At 41.6% G+C, this 22500-nt stretch overlaps 1 protein-coding gene and 1 long non-coding RNA gene across 2 annotated transcripts in view; one reads left to right on the forward strand and one right to left on the reverse strand.

Moving 5' to 3' along the window:
- The first annotated feature begins 207 nt into the window (after positions 1-207).
- Positions 208-3431, forward strand: LOC138983056 (trichohyalin-like). The gene is made up of 2 exons (XM_070356459.1): positions 208-265; positions 2140-3431. Exons 1-2 carry the CDS (start codon positions 208-210, stop codon positions 3429-3431), a joined length of 1350 nt encoding a protein of 449 aa, XP_070212560.1.
- A 2151-nt stretch (positions 3432-5582) lies between these two features.
- Positions 5583-22500, reverse strand: part of LOC138981633 (uncharacterized) — an 89183-nt gene continuing 72265 nt past the window's right edge. Inside the window, exon 2 of the long non-coding RNA XR_011460678.1 lies at positions 5583-5752. This is a non-coding gene — a long non-coding RNA (uncharacterized lncRNA). The remainder of the gene's footprint in view (positions 5753-22500) is intronic.

The raw sequence follows: 22500 nt of genomic DNA on the forward strand, positions 1-22500 counted from the left end.
GGGGTATGTAGTGCCTTGGCATTGCACTTCTACACAGCACTTGCCATGCCTGTTTATAGTCTCTCCATTCTCACTGCCTGTCAAATGTGACATTTCAAGACGATGGGATTTCGGTGACTGAAGTGGTTTGCCCTGTTTGAGACCAACGAGACTTGACATTTGGAACGGGTTTAAAAACAATACTGTATTGATTGGCCCTGTACTAACATGGCACAGCTAGCAAACATGAAGTGTGACTTGGCATGTCTGGAGAAAAATGCCAGAGGTGCTATGTTCTTGATTTCAGCAATTCGGATGATTCATCAAGGTCCAAACAGATTATGTTTGTGGTTGCACTAATTTAGTACACTCTTTCAATGCGATTTATGTTCCTTGTATGGTCAAAGCGTCGTTTTTAATGTCCACGTAAAATAAGGTGGTGTACCGCTTTGTGAAAACCGGGGAAACCATGCTGTATTTTTTGTAGCATGCTCTTTGGCCCGAAAGCTTACCATTGTGAAATTAAATGTGAGCATGTGCACTCGTTGTTATACTTCATTGCACGTTTTATCCTAAGTTGCGCAAGAATCTCCAAACCGACCAAAACGCGGATATAAAATTGACGCCCCAAGCATACATAGATTTTTCACTGGTTCGAACACATTACCTGGGAATGTTCTCATACAATATGTAATTGTCATCATAGCCCTTGGGAAAAGGACGGTTCTTGCATTTTATCTGTTTACAACTGAAATGCACCCACCTAAAAGGAAACTCGCTAAAATCCTGTCGTCTGCATCGAAGGTTTTTTGGGGAGCTGAACAAGACACACACATTCCGTTCTGTAGGCGCTCAATCCATGTTGCGACTGATAATCCACATGCAGTGCATAAACAAAATGTCGAGTCCAAAAACAACCATGCATGCCTGCTAGCCACATAAGAGGAGAGGACATAATGAATTACACAATGTTCTATTGTAATCCATGTTCAGAATCTCTCGCGAATTTCTTTGTTTAGTGGCAAGCCTCGACCAGCGTAAGTGCCATTTTAAACAAAGAATGTCTCTCGGGATTCCCAATGTGAGTTAAAATAGAACACTTTGCAATCTGCATTCATAGCGTGGTCTCTCTTTTTAAATAGGTCAATCAATCAATATGAGGCTTATATCGCGCGTATTCCGTGGGTACAGTTCTAAGCGCAGGGATTTTTAAAAACATTTTTTATGCAATTCATATCGCGCACATATTCAAGGCGCAGGAATTTATTTATGCCGTGTGAGATGGAATTTTTTTTTACACAATACATCACGCATTCACATCGGCCAGCAGATCGCAGCCATTTCGGCGCATATCCTACTTTTCACGGCCTATTATTCCAAGTCACACGGGTATTTTGGTGGACATTTTTATCTATGCCTATACAATTTTGCCAGGAAAGACCCTTTTGTCAATCGTGGGATCTTTAACGTGCACACCCCAATGTAGTGTACACGAAGGGACCTCGGTTTTTCGTCTCATCCGAAAGACTAGCACTTGAACCCAATATAGGTAATCAATTTGTACAAAGAATTAATTGCGAAATCATTACAAAAAAATGTACACGTCAAAACACGTCATAGACTCTACCACCCCACCCCAACCTTACCCTTGTAAACATACCACAAATCCAACCATTCATCATTACCCGCGTTGCTATAGCAAGATATGTGATCAAACCTTTCTTTTCTTTCTTTATTTGGTGTTTAACGTCGTTTTCAACCACGAAGGTTATATCGCGACGGGGAAAGGGGGGGGGGGGGGGGGGGGGGAGAGATGGGATGGAGCCACTTGTTAATTGTGTCTTGTTCACAAAAGCACTAATCAAAAAATTGCTCCAGGGGCTTGCAACGTAGTACAATATATTACCTTTCTGGGAGAATGCAAGTTTCCAGTACAAAGGACTTAACATTTCTTACATACTGCTTGACTAAAATCTTTACAAACATTGACTATATTCTATACAAGAAACACTTAACAAGGGTAAAAGGAGAAACAGAATCCGTTAGTCGCCTCTTACGACATGCTGGGGAGCATCGGGTAAATTCTTCCCCCTAACCCGCGGGGGGTATGTGATCAAACCAACAAAATGAATTAACTATTCACGGAATCAAACACTCAAGAAAAAAAAGAGAAAAGGACAGAAACGAAGAGCAGAAGGAAAGAAGAAAGGAAACAGGAAGAACAGAAACGGAAAGAAACGAAGAGAAGAAGGAAAGAAGAAAGGAAACAGGAAGAACAGAAACGGAAAGAAACGAAGAGAAGAAGGAAAGAAGAAAGGAAACAAGAAGAACAGAAACGAAGAGAAGAAGGAAAGAAGAAAGGAAACAGGAAGAACAGAAACGGAAAGAAACGAAGAGAAGAAGAAAAGAAGAAAGGAAACAGAAACGGAAAGAAACGAAGAGAAGAAGGAAAGAAGAAAGGAAACTGGAAGAACAGAAACGGAAAGAAACGAAGAGAAGAAGGAAAGAAGAAAGGAAACAGGAAGAACAGAAACGGAAAGAAACGAAGAGAAGAAGGAAAGAAGAAAGGAAACAGGAAGAACAGAAACGGAAAGAAACGAAGAGAAGAAGGAAAGAAGAAAGGAAACAGGAAGAACAGAAACGGAAAGAAACGAAGAGCAGAAGGAAAGAAGAAAGGAAACAGGAAGAACAGAAACGGAAAGAAACGAAGAGAAGAAGGAAAGAAGAAAGGAAACAGGAAGAACAGAAACGGAAAGAAACGAAGAGAAGAAGGAAAGAAGAAAGGAAACAGGAAGAACAGAAACGGAAAGAAACGAAGAGAAGAAGGAAAGAAGAAAGGAAACAGGAAGAACAGAAACGAAGAGAAGAAGGAAAGAAGAAAGGAAACAGGAAGAACAGAAACGGAAAGAAACGAAGAGAAGAAGGAAAGAAGAAAGGAAACAGGAAGATCAGAAACGAAGAGAAGAAGGAAAGAAGAAAGGAAACAGGAAGAACAGAAACGAAGAGAAGAAGGAAAGAAGAAAGGAAACAGGAAGAACAGAAACGAAGAGAAGAAGGAAAGAAGAAAGGAAACAGGAAGAACAGAAACGAAGAGAAGAAGGAAAGAAGAAAGGAAACAGGAAGAACAGAAACGGAAAGAAACGAAGAGAAGAAGGAAAGAAGAAAGGAAACAGGAAGGACAGAAACAAAAAGCAGAAGAAAAGAAGAAAGGAAACAGAAACGGAAAGAAACGAAGAGAAGAAGGAAAGAAGAAAGGAAACAGGAAGAACAGAAACGGAAAGAAACGAAGAGAAGAAGGAAAGAAGAAAGGAAACAGGAAGAACAGAAACGGAAAGAAACGAAGAGAAGAAGGAAAGAAGAAAGGAAACAGGAAGAACAGAAACGGAAAGAAACGAAGAGAAGAAGGAAAGAAGAAAGGAAACAGGAAGAACAGAAACGGAAAGTGGAAATAGGGAAAAAAATGAAGACATTTTGAAGCAGAGAAATATCGCCCTCAGAACAACACATGCTAATAGAGTTAAAGAGAGAAACGGAATACAACATTCACTTAATCATCCGCAATTCCAACAAAAAGTAGGGCCCTGTTGCAATGGCTAATTCGTCCAAACAGCAAAAGCTGTGAAAACGGATCTTTTGGCTTTAAAGACTCTTCCCTTCTCACACAAACGATCAAGCAGCTAGACCACCTCCGATCTGTCTAGGTTTGGGATAAGAATATCCTTCCACTTAGCAACTCACCCACAGTCAACATCTTCGCTGTTTTCTGTATCTGTGCTAATGTTTTATTGTTTTATTTTTTGGCTGAATTAATGACACCTTTGACAATCTGCGTAAATCATTGAGAAAACATTTACCACTTTGCACAGGATGCATTTGTGCTGTTAATGTGTTGGAGTGCAGGTGAAAGGATGAATGTTCTCATCCCATGTTAAAGATACCGTCCTTCCCGTACAAGCCATCATGTACACCACCTCAGGGACCGGTTTCATGTGCCAGCAACACCGTCGGCCAAATGCAGTTGAACGAGTGAAATTTAGTAATCCGACGAAATCGGGTTTCGTGAAAAACAATGTGAGTTGACCAATTACAGTGCTGCCCTCCTCTGGCACCGCGTTCGGACAACCGCAGTCGGGTGACGAAGCGGTGGTCCGAACTGTGAGTGTGACCACCGCGAGTCCATAAAACCGGTTCTGGGTCTACACTGATCTATAAGAATTCCACTGATGAATTACAGTAGATCAGATCATCCGTCCACTTGGAAACTCCGTATCAAAAGTGCCTGACTGCTGCTCATCAGAGAAATTGTGTGTTTTATTTATTTATTTATTTTTTTTTTCAATTTCGCAATTGACATCGATTCCAGGTAAAAAAAATCCAGACGGACGTATGAAGGTGTACATGATCGTTTACGCGAGAAGGAAGGAATGTATCTTTAAATCTTGGATGGATCAGTTGTAGTCTACCTGATCGTTCGCACGGGAAAAAGAAGAAATGCAGCTTTAAAGACAAACAAGGCGTCTTACCCTATCTTCACCTCGTAAATTACACGCCGACACGAACTGAAATGGGAAAAACAGTTTGTTTTTCTATTTCATTCAGCAGAAGTGGTGCGCATTGCTTTCGCTTACAGTTTTAGCAGCGGACTCAAGTTAATCAGTCGATCCATTCTGTGTGTCCTGTTCTCCCCCGAGTCCGATTCCCGCAATGGAAACTGGCACTCCGCTTTAAAGATTCTGTCTGCTGTGAAATTGGTGGCGGCTAACTTGCTACAATTTTGCAATTTTTTGGTGTTATCTGTTTACTTTCCTGCTTGTTTGCTCGTTTATTTTAAAGTAGAAAGGGTGGCTGGAGCGGGGGTCTGGGCGATCCTTCTTTCTCCCTCTTCTGCAACGTTAAAGGTACGGTCCTTCCCGTGTTCCGATCATGTTCAGCACAACAGATATGTTCAGGCTTATACACGGGATAAGAGCCTCCTTCCACTGATACACATGCTAAAATTCTTCTTTTTTCTTCTTCTTCGTTCATGGGCTTAGACTCCCACGTACACTCGTGTTTTTGCACGAGTGGAAATTTACGTGTATGACCGTTTTTACGCCGCCATTTAGGCAGCCATACGCCGTTTTCGGAGGAAGCATGCTGGATATTTTCGTGTTTCTATAACCCACCGAACTCTGACATGGATTACAGGATCTTTTCCGTGCGCACTTGGTCTTGTGCTTGCGTGTACACACGAAGGGGCATAAGCTACTAGCAGGTCTGCACATAAGTTGACCTGGGAGATCGGAAAAATCTCCACACTTAACCCACCAGGCGGCCGCGGCCGGGATTCGAACCCTCGACCTTCCGGTTATATAAGAGGCCGACGTCTTACCACCCCGCCACAGCTAAAATTCAACAGCCTGACCACTGGCGGGAGTTTTGTGTTGCATTCAATTTGTGTTTCATTCATTTTGTAAATGACGCCTATGTTAATCTGCTAAATTTATTCAGCCAAAAATATACCGCACCGCAAATTATGCAGCCACGCTTTTGATTTTGGGTGCATGTATAAGAAGAAGTCTATTACACTAGAAGTACTTTACTACCATTACCAGCAGTCGACACTTTCTTTCTTTCTTTATTTGGTGTTTAACGTCGTTTTCAACCGTTCAAGGTTATATCGCGACGGGGAAAGGGGGGAGATGGGATAGAGCCACTTGTTAATTGTTTCTTGTTCACAAAAGCACTAATCAAAAATTGCTCCAGGGGCTTGCAACGTAGTACAATATATGACCTTACTGGGAGAATGCAAGTTTCCAGAGCAGTCGACACGCGGTGATACATATGCCCTTTGACTTTTTGGGGGGGGATATCCCGTACTAAATATAGAATACCGAATTCTGGGACAGCTGCTCAAAGGCACTTACGCACTATATTCGATTTTTAATACACGACTCAAAACCTTTGTGATAAATCAAAAAGAAAAAAAACCAACCAAGTATATGGAGTTCAGAAAAGAAGAAAAAAAAGTTGAAAAATGGAGACAAAATGTTTTACAAAAAGACTTGCCAATTATGGGACTCGAACTCGAGACTGACGGATCTGCAAGCTAACGTACTACCACCCCGCCACGGAGACTCAGAAACAAGCGTGAAAACTAATACTTGAAGTGCAAACATACCTTCCACGTGCCCGGGTTCTCGATCGAGCATTTGTCGACTAGTCGGTTTCCCCGTTCGTATTTGTGATTTGTACGTTTTCTTGTTCTCATCATTACATGTAGTCGCGGTGTTACCTATAGGGCATTACATTTTCACCAAAGCCGAGGTTACTAAAACAAAAATATAATGGGAAATTCTGGGGAAATTGTCCCGCTGTAAGTACTCAATAATTATGCAACTTTTTGATTATTTCGATTCATTACATCATTCAAAACGTTTGGATGGAAGCAAATGAATAAAATACAAGAATTACGAGTTCAGAAAAAATAGAAATAAAATTGCCGTCGAAACGGATCAAACCCGGAACCACAAAAGTAAGGAATAGCGAATAATCGGGAGCTTTACCAACTGAGCTATTCTGCCGCATCGTAGGTGAGGGAGATTTTAACTTCAAATATTACACTTGAGTTCTTGAGTGTGGCGACGACTCAAGTTTCCGAGTCTCTTCGTTCGTATTTGTGTACTGTTCTCTTTATCTCACTGTTCGAGGCAAGTTCAGTTAATAACTGACCCTATGCTCTCGGTCACTTCGTATAAGTTTGGAAAGCAATATCAAGTAGCGATAATTTCAAGCGTGACCGACATTATTGCTACGAAATGCATTGACCAATCGCCGAAAGACGCTGACGTCATTGCAGGAAAGGATTCCCCACCCAAAATCCTCTATTTTCGATGACATACACAGGATTTAGTTCGGGAGAACGACGATCTATGGACGGTTTATTACATAAAGGGAAGCAAGCGGTTAAAAACGGGCGTCGATAAAGCCAATGAACAGTGTTGTCTAATTGTAGTATTTCATTCACTTGTGGTATTTGTGAAAGGATGGTGTTATTCCACGTGAAACCCTGCAGAGATATGTGGCGGTATATATGTATGATCTCTTACACGAGAAAGAATGCCCCTTTAAACGGGGGGAAGGACGGGTGGGGGTCATTCCTTTTACCTCTCCCGCGCTGTTACTTCTAAAACGCAAAGATATGGTGAACAGCCAAGACTCTAGAGATACGCAGACCCAAATAGGAACAGGGACAAACGGACAGAAATACAGACATACAGCAACAGAAAACTAATCACAAAGGCAAACGAACATGGGTATTCGTATGAATATAATATTCTTCTCTTCTCCCTTGCCACCCCTTCCTTTCTTTTACATCTTCCATGTACATTTCCTCGGTCATTTACCGAAGAGCTATCTGGAAGCTCAGTTGGAAGAACACTGTATTTTTGCGTTAAAGGTTCGAATCAAGTTCTGGACGAACACGTGTCATCTTAATGTGATGACTTAGAGACGAACTCCATGCCCCCTCCGGGCCCGTGTTACCGCCGTGTCACGTAAAACAAGATCTGGGTCATTCCGCCAGTAGGGCAGATGGCTGGTTAAACCGAAAAACACACACTTGGCCACCTGGTCGTGTCTCGATACTTTGACGAGACAGGCTCAAGTGCCGGCGAGTCGAGGTAGACGACCGCATTGCGCTTGTTCGAGTCAAAGTATCCCCAGCGAATACTACGTAACCATAGCATATCCCAATTTTAAAGGACGTTGCTCTAGAAGTAAATGCGATGTTTGACCGTTGCCAGAACAACTGGAGCGGAAGCACGGGCGCCTGGTATATTCAAGCTTACCCTTTAAACCCATTCTCAAAGCCCTGTCACCATGGTAAACCAGGTCAAAGACACATTAGAACAGGACACCCTTTCGAATATGATTACTAAAGGGATAAAATGGGCCACAAAAAGTTTCTAATTGCGCTATCTAATTCGGGATGGTGGTTGTAATTATGTCATCACTCACCAGGAATACCTTAAAATAAGCGGATATAGAGTGGCACGATGAAGAATTTCCAGAGATTCCCATTCTTAAATCCCGCTTCATGATAAAATAGGTCAGAGGTAAATACACAAACCCTTTAATCTCGAATTCCTTCGATCCCGCTTGATTCTAAAATAAGCCAGACACGAACGCACAAGCCTTGTGATTATGAAGTTCCTCCGGACACAAATGCTAATGTCGAAAGAAACAGACATCCTGTAGGCTCATACGCCAGACAGTGGGCGAGGAAAATTGCGACTGGAAGAAATACCACATCAACTATTTTCAGAGCTTCCATTGTTAAATTATACATCCTTTCTCGTATAGTAGATTATATACACCGCCTTTAAGCTGCCCAGGATTTGATATGAGATAAAAGAAACTATACATTTAGATAGATACCAAATTCAGTAGCTTGGCTGCTACGCGTGTAAAGGTAACTTTATTTAGTTATTAATTTTCTGAATTGATTTGCAGACTCACATAGGTATCTTTCATAAACATTAAGTTAGGAAAAAAATATATATATACAAAACACACAATTGGCATTGAGTTTTGGTACTGTGTTAAAGAAGAAGGATGCTCTTATAACACACAAACCGGTGAACGGATCTGTTTAAAATAATGGACGCCCATTTCATTCTGAACTTTCTCCAGACAAAATTGTTGATGGCGTACGAAACACAAAGTCTGCATGCATGTGTTTTAACGAGATACCGAGCAAAAGTGCAGCAGGAGGCGTCATCCCTTCGAATTCAGACCATTCTCAGACTCTCCCTTCCACAGCAAACTAGGTCACACACCATCAGTTGATTAAGAATTTCTCCGCGGAAAAAGTTCTTAATGGCACACAAAACAGGATTTAGGATCAGCCCATTCTCAAAAACCGCGTTCCATTGTTAACTAAGTCATAACAAACTTTCTTCAGAGAATTTGTTTAAAGGCGCAAGGGACAAGAATCAAGTTCAACTAACGGCAAGACTCTGAAGATGATGATAGGGGGGGGGGGGGGGGGGGAGGAAGTGCCAGAGGCGGTACCGAGACCGCATTGGCCAATTCTCAAATCCTCCCTTCCAGGGAAAACTTGGTCACACATCGACCAGCAGATTATGAACTTTTCTCAGGAAAAAGTTGTTAAAGGTGCAAGAGACAGGAATTAGGAACGACACACGACATGGCAGAAGAGAAGGAAGGTGCTTGGCGGTATCGCATCAACCGATTCGCAAATCTCATTTCGACTGTTAGCTAAGTCGCACACGAGCATTTGGTTATGGACTCTCTCAAGATTAACTCGTTAATGGCTCTACGAAAACAGAAACAAAGAATAACACGACGGGGTTGGTTACAATGGCAGTGGGAGAGGGCGGGGGTGGGGGGGGGGGGGGGGTAAGGGGGTTGCAGGAGATGGTATCGCATGAGCTGCCCAATCTCAAACCCCCTTCAGTACGTTCTCCCTGTTTAATGTAAACTTTGCCAAACACGACTATGTGGTCATGAACTTTCTCAAGACAAACTCGTTAATGCCGCTTGAGACAGGAACAAAGACAAAGCCACGACAGTGCTCGTTAGGATAGTAGGGGTAAACTAAGTTCGCGAGTAAATTTTAAGGGGCTTATCGTCCGTCAGGTCTTAATTGCCCATATTGGACATGAATTGGTTTCGAGTTTTACGCCCTCACGGCTTTTTGATGTTTGTGTGTTTAGGTGGTATCAACCATCTGCACTTGTGGTAGAATGACCAAGATCTTTAACGTGCCATTGTGGTGACACGGGGGTGGGAGATGGATACCGTCTCTGGGTCTGCACATAAAGTTGACCCGTGTCCGTCCCGGTCCGGATTCGAACCAGCGACCTCTCGATCACAAGTCCAGTGCTCTACCACCTGAGCTACCCGGGCCCCCTCCAAGTTCGCAGTATCGCATCCGCCTTTTATCACATGCTGTAAAGTAGGCTACACACGACCTTTAGGTTGGTGAACTGTCTCCAGACTGACTCGTTAATGGCCAAAGAAAAGGAAAAAACAAAAACTAAGAAGTAAGGCCGGCGAATGGCAGCCCCAAGTCTCTGAAACGGAGAGGGGTAAAGTACATCAAGAGGACTATAGCATCAACCCATTATCAACAACTCCCCCCCCCCACCCACCCATCCGCTCCGCAGTGTTTCCTTACCTCACCTGCTCTCCATTGTCATTATCTAGGTTGGTTAGGAAGACACACCATTACCGGTCGTGAAATTCCTTCAGATATTATTGCTTTCATGGAGCAAGAAACAAGAATTTAGACCAGCATTCGACTGGACTCTAATGAGAACAATGCAAAAAGCTGGGACATCACATGAAGCCTTATTTCGTCAACACCCCCCCCCCCCCCCCCCACAGCTTCCACCTCCATTGTCTTCACTCAATCAATTAATCACTCAGTATGAGGCTTATATCGCGCGTATTCCGTGGGTACAGTTCTAAACGCAGGGATTGTTTTTTGTTTGTTTTGTTTTTTCAATTTATATCGCGCACATATTCGAGGCGCAGGGGTTTATTTATGCCGTGTGAGATGGAATGTTTTTTTACACAATACATCACGCATTCACATCGGTCTTCCAGGCTATACTCATGAAGACCTGCCTTTCCCGATCATGAAATCCTTCAAAAATATTTTTTTAATAACAAACGAAATAACACTATTGACCAGCTTACAATATGCTGCGATATCACATAAAGGACACCCACCCCACCCTGCTCTCCCTTCCCCTCCGCACATTTCCTTCCATTGTATACTCCACGCATGAAGACATGACATTCCTGAGTCATGAAATTGCTCCAGACGAAATTGCTGTTATATTAATGGTGACCCAAAAAAACTGAGCTAATCTCCTGCAGGACTGTGAACAGAACACATGGTAAAGTGCAGGAAATGGCGATACATGTATAACGTTAAGTATATCCAATAATTTTGACCGCCATACCGTCGGATTCTGAAAATAACAAAATTGGGGGAGGGGGAGGGGGTTGAGTGCAGGAAGCGATGACATAACTTCAAGGCCGCTCTCAGCACCCCCCCTCCACCCACCCCCATATCCTCTTCTTTGTTCCACATCCCCATCTCGTTGTAAAATAGGTCAGATCAAAGTAGATTTCCTGAGCAGAGTGGTCGCAGTGTGTCAGGCTTTCCGAGCAGAACGTGCTGTGGTTTATGGGATCACATCAGTTAGCCACACCCCGCGGGCGTGCATGGCAAATTTGATCACAAGGCGAGTTCTCGCCTCAAACCCCACCCCCCCCCCCCCCCCCCCCCGTGTTACCAACCCTTCCTTCGGGATTTACTGTGAGGAAAGGGCCGAGGGGGAGGGGGTGGGGGTTGGGGTGCCAGGAAGGTGGGGTGTGCGTGTAGGATGGGTAGGGGTGTTCTTTTACAGTCTGTCTATCCGTCCGCCCGTCTGTTCATCTTCAAGTTCGTCTGCCTCTCTGTTGGTCGGTCGGCCTGCCAAGTAATCTGTCTGTAAATGTTGATCTATCTTGAAATCTGTCATTTTGTCTATTTCTTTCTCTATTTTTGTTTTCACACCATCGCTCTGTCTGTCTTACTATCAGTTTGTCTGTCGTTCGTTCTGTTGATCTGTGTGACTGGCTGTGTTCTTTTCCGTCTGTCTGTCTGTCTCTCTGTCTGTCTGTCTGTCTGTCTGTCTGTCTGTCTGTCTGTCTGTTTGTCTGCCTGTCTGCACAACCTGTGGTTATCTTCTTTATCTAATTGTTTCTCTATGCCTGTTTTGTTTACACTGACTGAACCCTGTGTTATATATCGAATTCTCAATGAGGAGGCGGAGGAGGGGAGAGAGGAGAAACAATAAAGGGATTTCCCTTTTCTTGCATTCATTACTGTCGCTCGGATGTAAGGAAAGTAGATTTCAACGTTTAAAAAAGGAAACACTGATTACATTTTGCTTTTAACATGATGAATATTGTATTTCATGTCTTCGCATTTTTACCTCATTTTTACCGGATAAATCTTAAGAGATAACTTCAAAACTCATTTGTTGAAACGAAATATTCCAAAAGTTGCATTCTGCATTCATTGTGTTGTCGTTGTAGACTTTTGGAATATCTGGTACAATCTTCATTTTTTGCCAAAGTCCCTTTTCCCCAATAATCTGAACCTTGAATAAATCGGATTGCATGAAATGTTTATGAATAAATCGGATTACGTCTTCATGAATCAAAATGTAATAAAGTCATACATTTTGAAAGCAACTGATATTTAAACTTAATTCTCTGAATACTTTTCAGACGTAAATAACCAGATCCATGCCACCTACACAAATCCTGTGTTCTCTTCAAAAAGAAAAAGTGTAAAATCTTCACACGACTAACAACACCAAGCAGTATTATTTTATGATCTTCAAACAACTCACAACAGAAAGTTGTTCGTTACTAATACTCTGTCATTTTGTGATGTTTAAACAGCTAACAATAGAAAATTGTCAAATACTTAAGCTGTATCCAAAAACAAACACACACACACACACACACACACACACACACACACACACACACACACACACACACACACACACACACACACACACACACAAAACACCAACAGAAAGTGTTCTGATACTACAGCAGTGTCAACTTACAGTTCAAACACCAACAACAACAACAAATCGCGTTAGGCGAAATTACTACATTTAGTCAAGCTGTCGAACTCATATAATGAAACGGAACGCACTCCATTTTTTTACGAAGTGAAATTGACAAGCCAGAATAGCGCGGTAATGTATTGCGCTAAGCAGGAAAGCGCGCTTTTCTGTATTTTTTTTTTTTAAATCTTTAAGAGTTTGTTTTGAATACAACATATCATATATATATAAATATATGTTTTTGTTAATTGTGATCACATTATAAGAGTAAACATAACATATACCTACATTTTCTGATTCAGAGTTTAATGAAGAATACGATGCAATCAATTTTGAATCTATTTGCGAAAATGTGATTTTAATGACAACACACACACACACACACACACACACACACACACACACACACACACACACACACACACACACATACACACATACACACACACATACATGCACCACGACCCTCATCTCGATATTCCCCCTCTATGATAAAACATTTAGTCAAAACTTGACTAAATGTAAAAACCAGAAATGTTCCCGATAGAAAAGCTGTATCATTTCATGTCGTTAAACTGTTAACAACAGAAAGTTTTCCGATACGAAACCTTTATCATTTCATGATCTTCAAAAAGTCAACGACACAAAGATTTTCGGCACTAAAGCTAGCACTAAACAACTAGCACATTAAAGGTTTTTTATACTAAAACTTTATCTTTTCCCATTCTCAGCAAGAACTATAGTCAAATACACGTGCTTTGGGGGAAGTGCTTTGAGAGTACGTCATATCATTATCATGTACTCTGTGCGATTGTCTCGCGACACACTCTCACGCCCATAGTGTTTGGTTTCATGCAGTTCGATATGTGGGGCATTGGTACGCAATACTACTATTCAGATATCAACTGTGTCTGTTTTCCGTGGGACGAAAGTGCATGCACATATTGACCTTGACTTAGCCATGTGAGTGTCATACACTTAACGAAAGCTTTAACTTAAACTGATTTGATATATTTGTGAAACCTATATAGGGCATGCGTTTCCCGTGCTATTATTCATCTGTATCTGTTTGTATATGGGACAAATTTACATGCTTACCTTGACTAACATATGATCATCACACTTACGAAAGCTTTGACAGAAATAGCTTTTGTGAGTACAGTTTGTGCAACCCACAGACCATTACATTTTATTCTGGACCGCCAACTAGCTCTCTCTCCGCTCTTTCTCTCTATTACGAGGTAGCGCCTCTCGCATTTAGGAACCTACGCTTACATGGCCTTTCAGTAATCAGGGGGACGTCATATCCGGTGTCGATTGTAAACATGGACGAAGTTGCCGAGGTAAGTTCTGAAAATGCTAAAATAAACTCAGCAAAAGTGCATATGGAACATGTTTTTCGATGAGTTTTGTTAAGTTTAGTTTGGAGTTTTGGAAAATCCAGTTCATTGTCACCTCCCATTGTCACAAATAACTGGAGCGTACTTTCTTTTCACTGTCTTCGACGAATCGCTGGCCTTTCAAGTTTCAAACCGGACGTGACGCGCCCCTGAAAATCGAGAGTCGTAACCTCGAAGGGTCACGTGACGAGTTGGCGGTCCAGGCTATTTGGTCTATGGTGCAACCAAGAAGCTCAGAGTTGTAAGATGTCGGAACAACGACGAAACAGCCATCACCTTTTCTCACAAACTGTACCTGCGTCCTTCAATTCAACTGTGTCTGTGCTAAAATAAACTTAAAATAAAAAAATAAAAAGATTAAGACATAATTATTACTTCATTCCCCAACCCCAGTTTTTTCTCTCAAGGATTTGGGTTGGAAATGTACATGTCTTTCACGTTTGAACCTCAGATATTTCATTACCTTCGTTCTTACTAACATTTCAGAGAGACAAACGGACAACTCAGCATTTTGTCTAAAGCTAGAATTCCCTCGCTGCTAATAACCACAACCGAACGGTCAATGAATGGTTTGCTTGCAGAACGGAAGACCCAGATGTTCTCCAGAATTTAGACTAAAAGCTTACTTGTCTTTAACGTTTGAACAACAAACATTTTGTAAAGCTTCATCTTTACAAACGTTCAAGTGAAACAAACGGATTGTTCAGCATTTTTTTCGAAGTGGGTTTTCCCTCGCTGCTCATTATTGGCACAACCAAACAGACGCTGGCATTTAAAGACGGCGCATAGCGTGACTGGGTCGGCTTCACAAGCGTGAAGTCATGTTTTTTAATGAGCACACGCAGTTCACCCAAGAGTGCGGCCACGTCTCTTGCGCGTGCAAAGTAGACGCTTATAAATGATCACAGGAGTCGTGACCTGTGTCGTCACCAATATGTGACGTGATCCGAAGGTGTACTCACCGTGGACTGTGGCCAGGACAGTAATTTGAATATTTTATTTTCCCAAAAGATTATTCTGCCTGTCGGTTGCGCTTTGCCCAGTTAACAAGGGTCTCCAGAGATAACGTTGCGAAATTCTGAAACTGTTCACCTTGCACTATGCCTGAAGTGTACACAAATGTTATTCCATTCTTGAGTTATGTGTGAGATTGTGAAAGTGTTCAACTGGTATAATGCCTGAAAAGTCCACAAGGGCTATCCTTTTCTCAAACTTCAAAGAAGAATAAAACGACCAGCGCCCTCTCCCAATTCTCTACTCACGACCTTCAAAAAGAATGTTAGTGACGATTTCTGAACAGTTGGTGTTTGTGTGTGTGTGTGTGTGTGTGTGTGTGTGTGTGTGTGTGTGTGTGTGTGTGTGTGTGTGTGTGTGTGTGTGTGTGTGTGTGTGTGTGTGTGTGTGTCAATTCAATAATTCAATGTTCCACTGATACATAAACCATATAGAGTCTTCTTTATGTCCGTTTTTATTTTAGTCTGTTTGTTTGTCCTTTTTTCTTTCGCTCCAACTTTCGTCCTTCTTTTCCCTCTTTCTTTTTTATTTATTTTGTTAATATGTATATTATCTTACAAAAACGGACACACAATATTTTTTGTTTGCTTGTTTGCTTTTGCTTCCTTTCTTTGTTTGTTTCAATCTCAACATTTAACAAAATTGATACTCACAATTTGTGCTTTTGAAGAATAAGAGAATCAGCAATAAACACAAATCCTCAGAAATTCTTGTTTGTTCCAACTGGGCAATATTTGCATTTCTGCTCAATTTTCAACATAATTTTCATCGCTGTTGTCACTTTCTTTTCAATAAATGTCCAACAAAACATACAACGTTGTTGTTTCTCCTAGGAAACCCTGATAGAGAGTTCGTAACGCGAAAAATAACGAAGCTATCAAATGTCCTGTCGGAAGATATTTTCCTGCGTGCATAACAATTATTGTTATCGTCCGTTATATATATAAGTGCATGTCGTCTCTGGTAACTGTTCATCTTTTCTCCGGTTCCGTCCTCAGTTGCCACGTGCGCAACACTCGTTTTGTCGCAAAGACACCAGCCAGGATTATATTTCCCAGCGTTGTTAAAACACGAGTCGGGTTGGTGGTGGGTGAACAGAGAAACCTTTGGACTGGGTCATAGAAACCTATGCGTACACTAACAGGAGCATATTTCGCAATGTAATTTGACAAGTGAATGCCGACCAGTCTCATGACGGTTTGACGCGTACTGCGTAACACCCAAAAACAAACAAACAAACAAACAAACAAACAATCTAATAAAATACAAAGCGGTAAACAAATAAACAAAACCAGATGATTGGTCAAACAAAGAATTAAAGTAACAAACAAACAAATACACTCATAAAACCTGATGATTGATCAACGAAACAGACAATCAACCTTGAAACCGTACAGATGCAAGTGATATAGCCTGGCAATACTACCACATTTTTAAGGGTGTCCTAGAGAGTATTCCTGGTATCTCCTTTTTGATATGAGAGCTACGGTATGAGCGCAATTAAGTCTAATTTGTCTTTTCTTCATCTCCGATAAACAACTTGAAGAGACAATGATATTAAGTGTGCCTACGTTTCACGGCAAATGTGGCTTGTTCGAGTAGACCTGTTGGGGATTGTGATTGGACAGGGGGATAGGGGGCGGGGGGGGGGGGGGGGGGGGGCTTTTAAACCTTGAAAACGTGCCATGTGTGGTTTGAAAGGCTGAAATGAGACCGTTACACAAACACACATTTGTATTTTAGACCTCCTTCCTCATATATAAACGCTTTGCGGCCTTTCAAATCATCTCTATAAATGCACGACCTTGATGATGAAAAGTGTGCTGGGACTGATGCAGCAACGCACACACTATCTCATTCAGTCTGGCTATCTGATAAGCGATTTTTGTCTTTCAGGTCAGGTTTAAAGCTGATTGACCTTATCAATTTGTATCACGTCTACAAAGAGAAGGTTTAGCTTGTTACGGCTTTTGTCTCTGCGGATAAGAGTACAGAGAATAAGTTAGTTGTTGGGGGGGGGGGGGGGGGGTGGGAGGGAAGAGGTGGGGGAGCTCATGGAAGGAGGATGGAAAGGAAGAGATGTATATTCATCGCTAATAAAGGAGGGAAGGAAGGAAAGAAAAAGAAAGTAAGGAAGAAACATAACAAGGAAGAAAGCCATCAGGTACACAAGTAAACAATCATGCAAAATCGAAAGTAAGGAATGACGGAATGAAGGAAGTAATAACGGAATGAAGGAAGTAATAACGAAAGGAAGAAAGGAATGAAGGAAGGAATGACGGAAGACAAAAAAATGAAGGAGGGAAGCAGTATTAAAAAAAAAGGCTGTTATATAAAAATGCAAAACAGAAATAACAATAGACAGACAAAAAAAAGAAGAAAATAAGGAGTCATGTACGTTACAAGACAGATAATCAATCAATCAATCAATGAAGCTTATATCGCGCATATTCCGTGGGTACAGTTCTAGGCGCTCTGCAGTGATGCCGTGTGAGATGAAATTTTATACGGCCAGTAGATTGCAGCCATGTCGGCGCATATTTACCTTTCACGGCCTTATTCCAAGTCACACGGGTATGGTAGACAATTATTAACTGTGCCTAAGCAATTTTGCCAGGAAAGACCCTTTTGTCAATCGTGGGATCTTTAACGTGCACACCCAATGTAGTATACACGGGGGGTGGTTCGGACACCGAAGAGAGTCTGCACACAAAGTTGACTCTGTGAAATAAATTTCCGCCGAACCTGGGATCGAACTCGCGCTGACAGCGGCCAACTGAATACAAATCCAGCGCGCTACCAACTGAGCTATATCCCCGCCTCATAAGTTACACAAATACAGTCTGGAAGCGAAGTTCTACAGTAAAAGAAATAAAGACCTGTCAAAGTTTGACAGGGAACAGGTCAAAATCAAGAATTCTAGAACTGAAGAAAAAACAACTCAGCATGGAATAGCAAGTCTGAGGAAGCAAAAAAATCGAAAAATCAAGACTAGAAAGGGCATTTAGAAGAGACAGAGAAACAGAGCAGAAAATCAAGAGATGAGGGTTTCGATGAGTACAAGAGGTGACTTGGTGAGAGTGACGGGGAAGGAAAAAAAAGAATATAGAACCGGAGAAGTGGAGAGAAGAAAGACAAAAAACAGGAAGAGGAAGAAAGTGTACAAGACTCAAGAGAGAGAGAGAGAGAGAGAGAGAGAGAGAGAGAGAGAGAGAGAGAGAGAGAGAGAGAGGGAGAGACAGAGACAGAGAGACAGAGTGAGACAGAGTGAGACAGTTGGGGAGAGACAAACAGCCAGAAATTGAGAGATAAAGAAAGACAGACAGACAGACAGACAGAAAGACAGACAGACAGACAGACAGACTGACAGGCAGGCAGACGGACAGAGAGAGGGAGACGGTGAGGGTGGTAGGGGGGGGGGGGTGTGGAAAAGATATTCGGCGAAAAATGATAAAAGAGGAAGCAGTACGAATTTGAAAGGGAATGATAATAGCTAGCCGTGACCGTTTCTTAATTGCTCTCGTTAACAGGTCCAGCTACAGATTTGACGAATCCATTGATCTTTGCTCTTTAGGCACACATAAAAAAACATCCAGACTTTCCGGTTCACCGACTCTAGTTTTTCTTCCCGACCCTACAACTTTATTTTTCGCTTTAAAATAAAACCCACAAAAAACTCTATTGTGTAGACTTTACAAGGAAAGCTACCCTTGTCCTACATCCAGGAGACACAGCTCCCACGAGTCCCGGGCAATAAAAACCCATAAGCGCCTGGGTATAAAATAACGAGACTTTAATCCTTATAAACAAAAAACAAAGAAACCTCCGACCCAGTGACCCTATTTCTTGGCCTTGTCATCGGAAACGAACATTTATTTTTGTTTGACTTTATAGCGACAAAAGTACATTTGTAATGTGTTGTTTGTGTCTGATGGCAATAACTAGAAACGCCGTAGGGTACAGATACCTGCCTTCCTGCATAAACAATCATGGAAACCACCACACATTTGTGCACACTTGTATTCGGGTTAAGAATAACCTGCTGCTCAGACGCGTACCCAAAATAGCCAAGAAGATTTCTATGCAGAGTAAGATTTTCGCTGAATAAATTTGGCAGATTAACATAAGCGTCTGCTACAAAATCGATGCAACAGCAAGTTTGCACTCTGCATAGAAAGTATCCATGCATCTTGCAGATTATCGGTATGTATCCTAATTGAAGGATGCTCATCCTATGCAAAAGCCCTGCTTTTACAATATGTGGCGGTGTGCATGACATGGGAAGGAAGGTATCTTGAACAGCGACACGAAGTACATCTGTAACTCGTAACTAAGGTCAGAGGGCTGTATTAGCTTCGGGCAAGTTCACGAGCACATGATATAATACCAGCAGCTGGTGTCTTCGGGCAGAGTAACGCTCTTCTCAGTTTGAGTGAAATCCTCCCCTGAAATCGGAGTACAGCTGCCTAATTGACGGGGTCAAAATGGTCGTATACGTCAACACTCACTCGTGCAAAGAAACACCAGTGTACGTGGGAGTTTCGGTCCATAAGCGCAAAAGAAGAAAACTACTTTACACTTGTAAAGTCAAACATCCGCTGGATCGACATATTGCGTCTCGTTTTGGACACCAAAGCCATGATCTGGAGAAGAATAAGACTTTGGACCTGAACGATTTGTGACGTCACCCAATAGTCATATTACATAAGGACAATTTCACCGGACGAACTTAGCATTGTTTGGCTCATTGTACGGATGGAGAGGCTTGACTAGAATAAGAAAAAGAAAAATTGGATCCTAACTATGACCGAACTTTTATATTTTTGTTTATTCACGGAGCAACTCCCGTAAATCCTTCACCAGAGTGTAGCCCCTTTTGTTTTCTACATAAACCGTTCAGTTCCAAAGCCTTAATTATTCTTCTAAATCATGGCTTTGGCGTCCAACATGATTTTGGTCTGTTCTGTTGCGTGTGCACTATATTATTTTGTTGTCACTGACGATGCTTAGTGTAGCTCTGTGGCCTTCTACTGCTACAAGACGTGGTGACCAGGGCCGAGACGCACGAGAAAGTTACTAACCGGGTGGGAGTCAGCCGCGGTGTTGGATTGATTGACATTGAGATTTATTGTAATTTCAACGAATCAGACCCCGCGGTTTGTCCTCACCCGTTTGGGTGGCACCCACTTTCTGTTCGTGTACCTCGGCCCTGAGAACCAAGTCAAGTCAAGTCAAGTCAAGTCAAGTCAAGTCAAGTCAAGTCAAGTCAAGTCAAGTATTTTATTGTTTTGGGCCCAGCGGGCTTTGAAACAAAGATATAACTTTAACAAAAAAAGGTAACAAATCAGTCAGTTAATATATGTATACAAATTGAGCGGACAAATACAACAATACTATACAACCAAAATAAATTGGCAATATACACTTCCATACATACAAACAAAACAAAAATAGGTTTAACAAAATCAGGTAAGAAATCAGACAGATAATATGTATACATTAAGCGGACAACGATAATATACAGCCGAAATAAATTGGCAATACCATTATGCCATGCATCTTTTGTAAAAGCACAAAACAAAACGAAAGCATGTATTAGATATATATACCAGAGACATAGATAGAAGAGATGCGAAGCGCTGTCTTCCCGCTCGCGTTATCTTCGCCTACGGCAGGGGCAAGTAATCCTCCCAATCCTCTCAAATGCGTTCGTGTGCACACTATTGAAGCTACAGAATATGAATCAAGTTTACTTACCACTTATATCTCTCGTCTGAAGCTAGATATATCCAAAGAAATATGACAAAAAAGCACTTCAAATCGGTGTCAGAGCAAGCGAACAACAACGTAGTACGGGATGATGGCCAACAATCGCGCGAGGTCACGCGGTACCCCAAGAGTTCACGCGAGCGGCCTCGCTTCGCATCTCTTCAATGTATGTCTCTGCATATACATACCAAGAAAGTAAGGAAGAAACATAACAAGGAAGAAAGCCATCAGGTACACAAGTAATCAATCATGCAAAATCGAAAGGAAGAAATGACGGAAGGAAGGAAGGAATGACGGAATGAAGGAAGTAATAACGGAAGGAAGAAAGGAATGAAGGAAGGAATGACGGAAGACAAAAAAATGAAGGAGGGAAGCAGTATTAAAAAAAAAGGCTGTTAGATAAAAATGCAAAACAGAAATAACAATAGACGGACAAAAAAAGAAGAAAATAAGGAGTCATGTACGCTAACATACTAAAATCATAACATGGGCTACAAATCTTGCTAGCTTCATTAGTTTTATCTTAGATTTACAATTCATTAACTGTTCATATTTTAAACAATTTGGGTGAGATCGGTAATAAGGACTAATTAATTTTCTTCTTTCAGACACTATACTTTCATCGGTACAAATGAACAAATAGTGAAACTCATCACCTAATTCATTTTTATCGCACATATCACACAATCTTTCATTTCTAGGAGCATTAAAAAACCTGTGCTGATGTATTGGCAACTTATGGTTGCTTGTTCTAATTGCAGCTTTAATCACATAAAGGTTCTCCCAGTGGGCAAAGAAGGAAAGAAAGAAAGACAGAAAGAAATTCAGAAAACAGACAATAAAAAACAGGCGGCAAGGAAAATGATTAAAGAAATACGTGGATTAAATGAAGTTGAGAACTGCGATGACATTTCAGACACCTACGCTTCCACAGACCAGACCGACAAGAAAAAAAAATTAAATTAGAGACATCAAGGCGCAGGTGAGAAAATGAACTACAAAACTGCATTGACCTTCTAAAGGCGAACATTTCAGTAGACTGGCTTCAGCTTTATATTGGTTGAACATTTCAGCAACAAAAATTGTCACCACGGTGTATTGTTTCACATTCGCACGTTTTGATATCGTGGACATAAAACACGTTGCCCTGAAAATCTGAAGCTCTATAGTCTCGTTTTGTCTACGCAGTGTGGGAATGCTGCTCAGCAAACTTTGCTCTTTTCAATGTTTCGAACTGTTCGTATGATGATTAGGAATCAAGGGGAAAAAATGTGTGAACAGTACACTGATCAGAGTAGCTAGTTTAATTTCAAGCCGCGCAACCAACACTGCCTAGACTAGTGTCGTCAGCTATTCCTGCTCTGAAGCGATTACATTTGTTGAAGGTGGACAATCTAAGGAGCCCCTTTGAAAACATTTTCTGGCGAATTGGACCTTAAAAAGTTCAAGGGACATGCGCTCTGCTGTACTTTAGGAACACCTGTAATGATGTGCTCGAAAATATCCCGTAACTATGCTAACTAATCAAAATAAATGTAATTGGCGATCGGTTTTCTTCAGTGTCAAAAGTCCCGACTTCCCTTCGACGTCATATTCCGTCAGCCCTGATGGGTACGCATTCGTCAAAAAACAAAAACGGTAGGATTCAGATATCGCAAAGCGAACTGTATAGCTCTTGGCATGATTTGAGA

The sequence above is a fragment of the Littorina saxatilis genome, linkage group LG12 (genome assembly GCF_037325665.1).
Source record: "Littorina saxatilis isolate snail1 linkage group LG12, US_GU_Lsax_2.0, whole genome shotgun sequence".
Lineage (NCBI taxonomy): Eukaryota > Metazoa > Mollusca > Gastropoda > Littorinimorpha > Littorinidae > Littorina > Littorina saxatilis.

What these genes read in the sequence shown, in the direction of transcription:
- LOC138983056 (XM_070356459.1), top strand. Translation starts at nt 208, where the DNA reads ATGGCACAGCTAGCAAACATGAAGTGTGACTTGGCATGTCTGGAGAAA. An exon ending in TCTGGAGAAAAATGCCAGAG is followed by an intron (nt 266 to 2,139) that starts GTGCTATGTTCT and finishes CAAACACTCAAG; the next exon opens with AAAAAAAAGAGAAAAGGACA.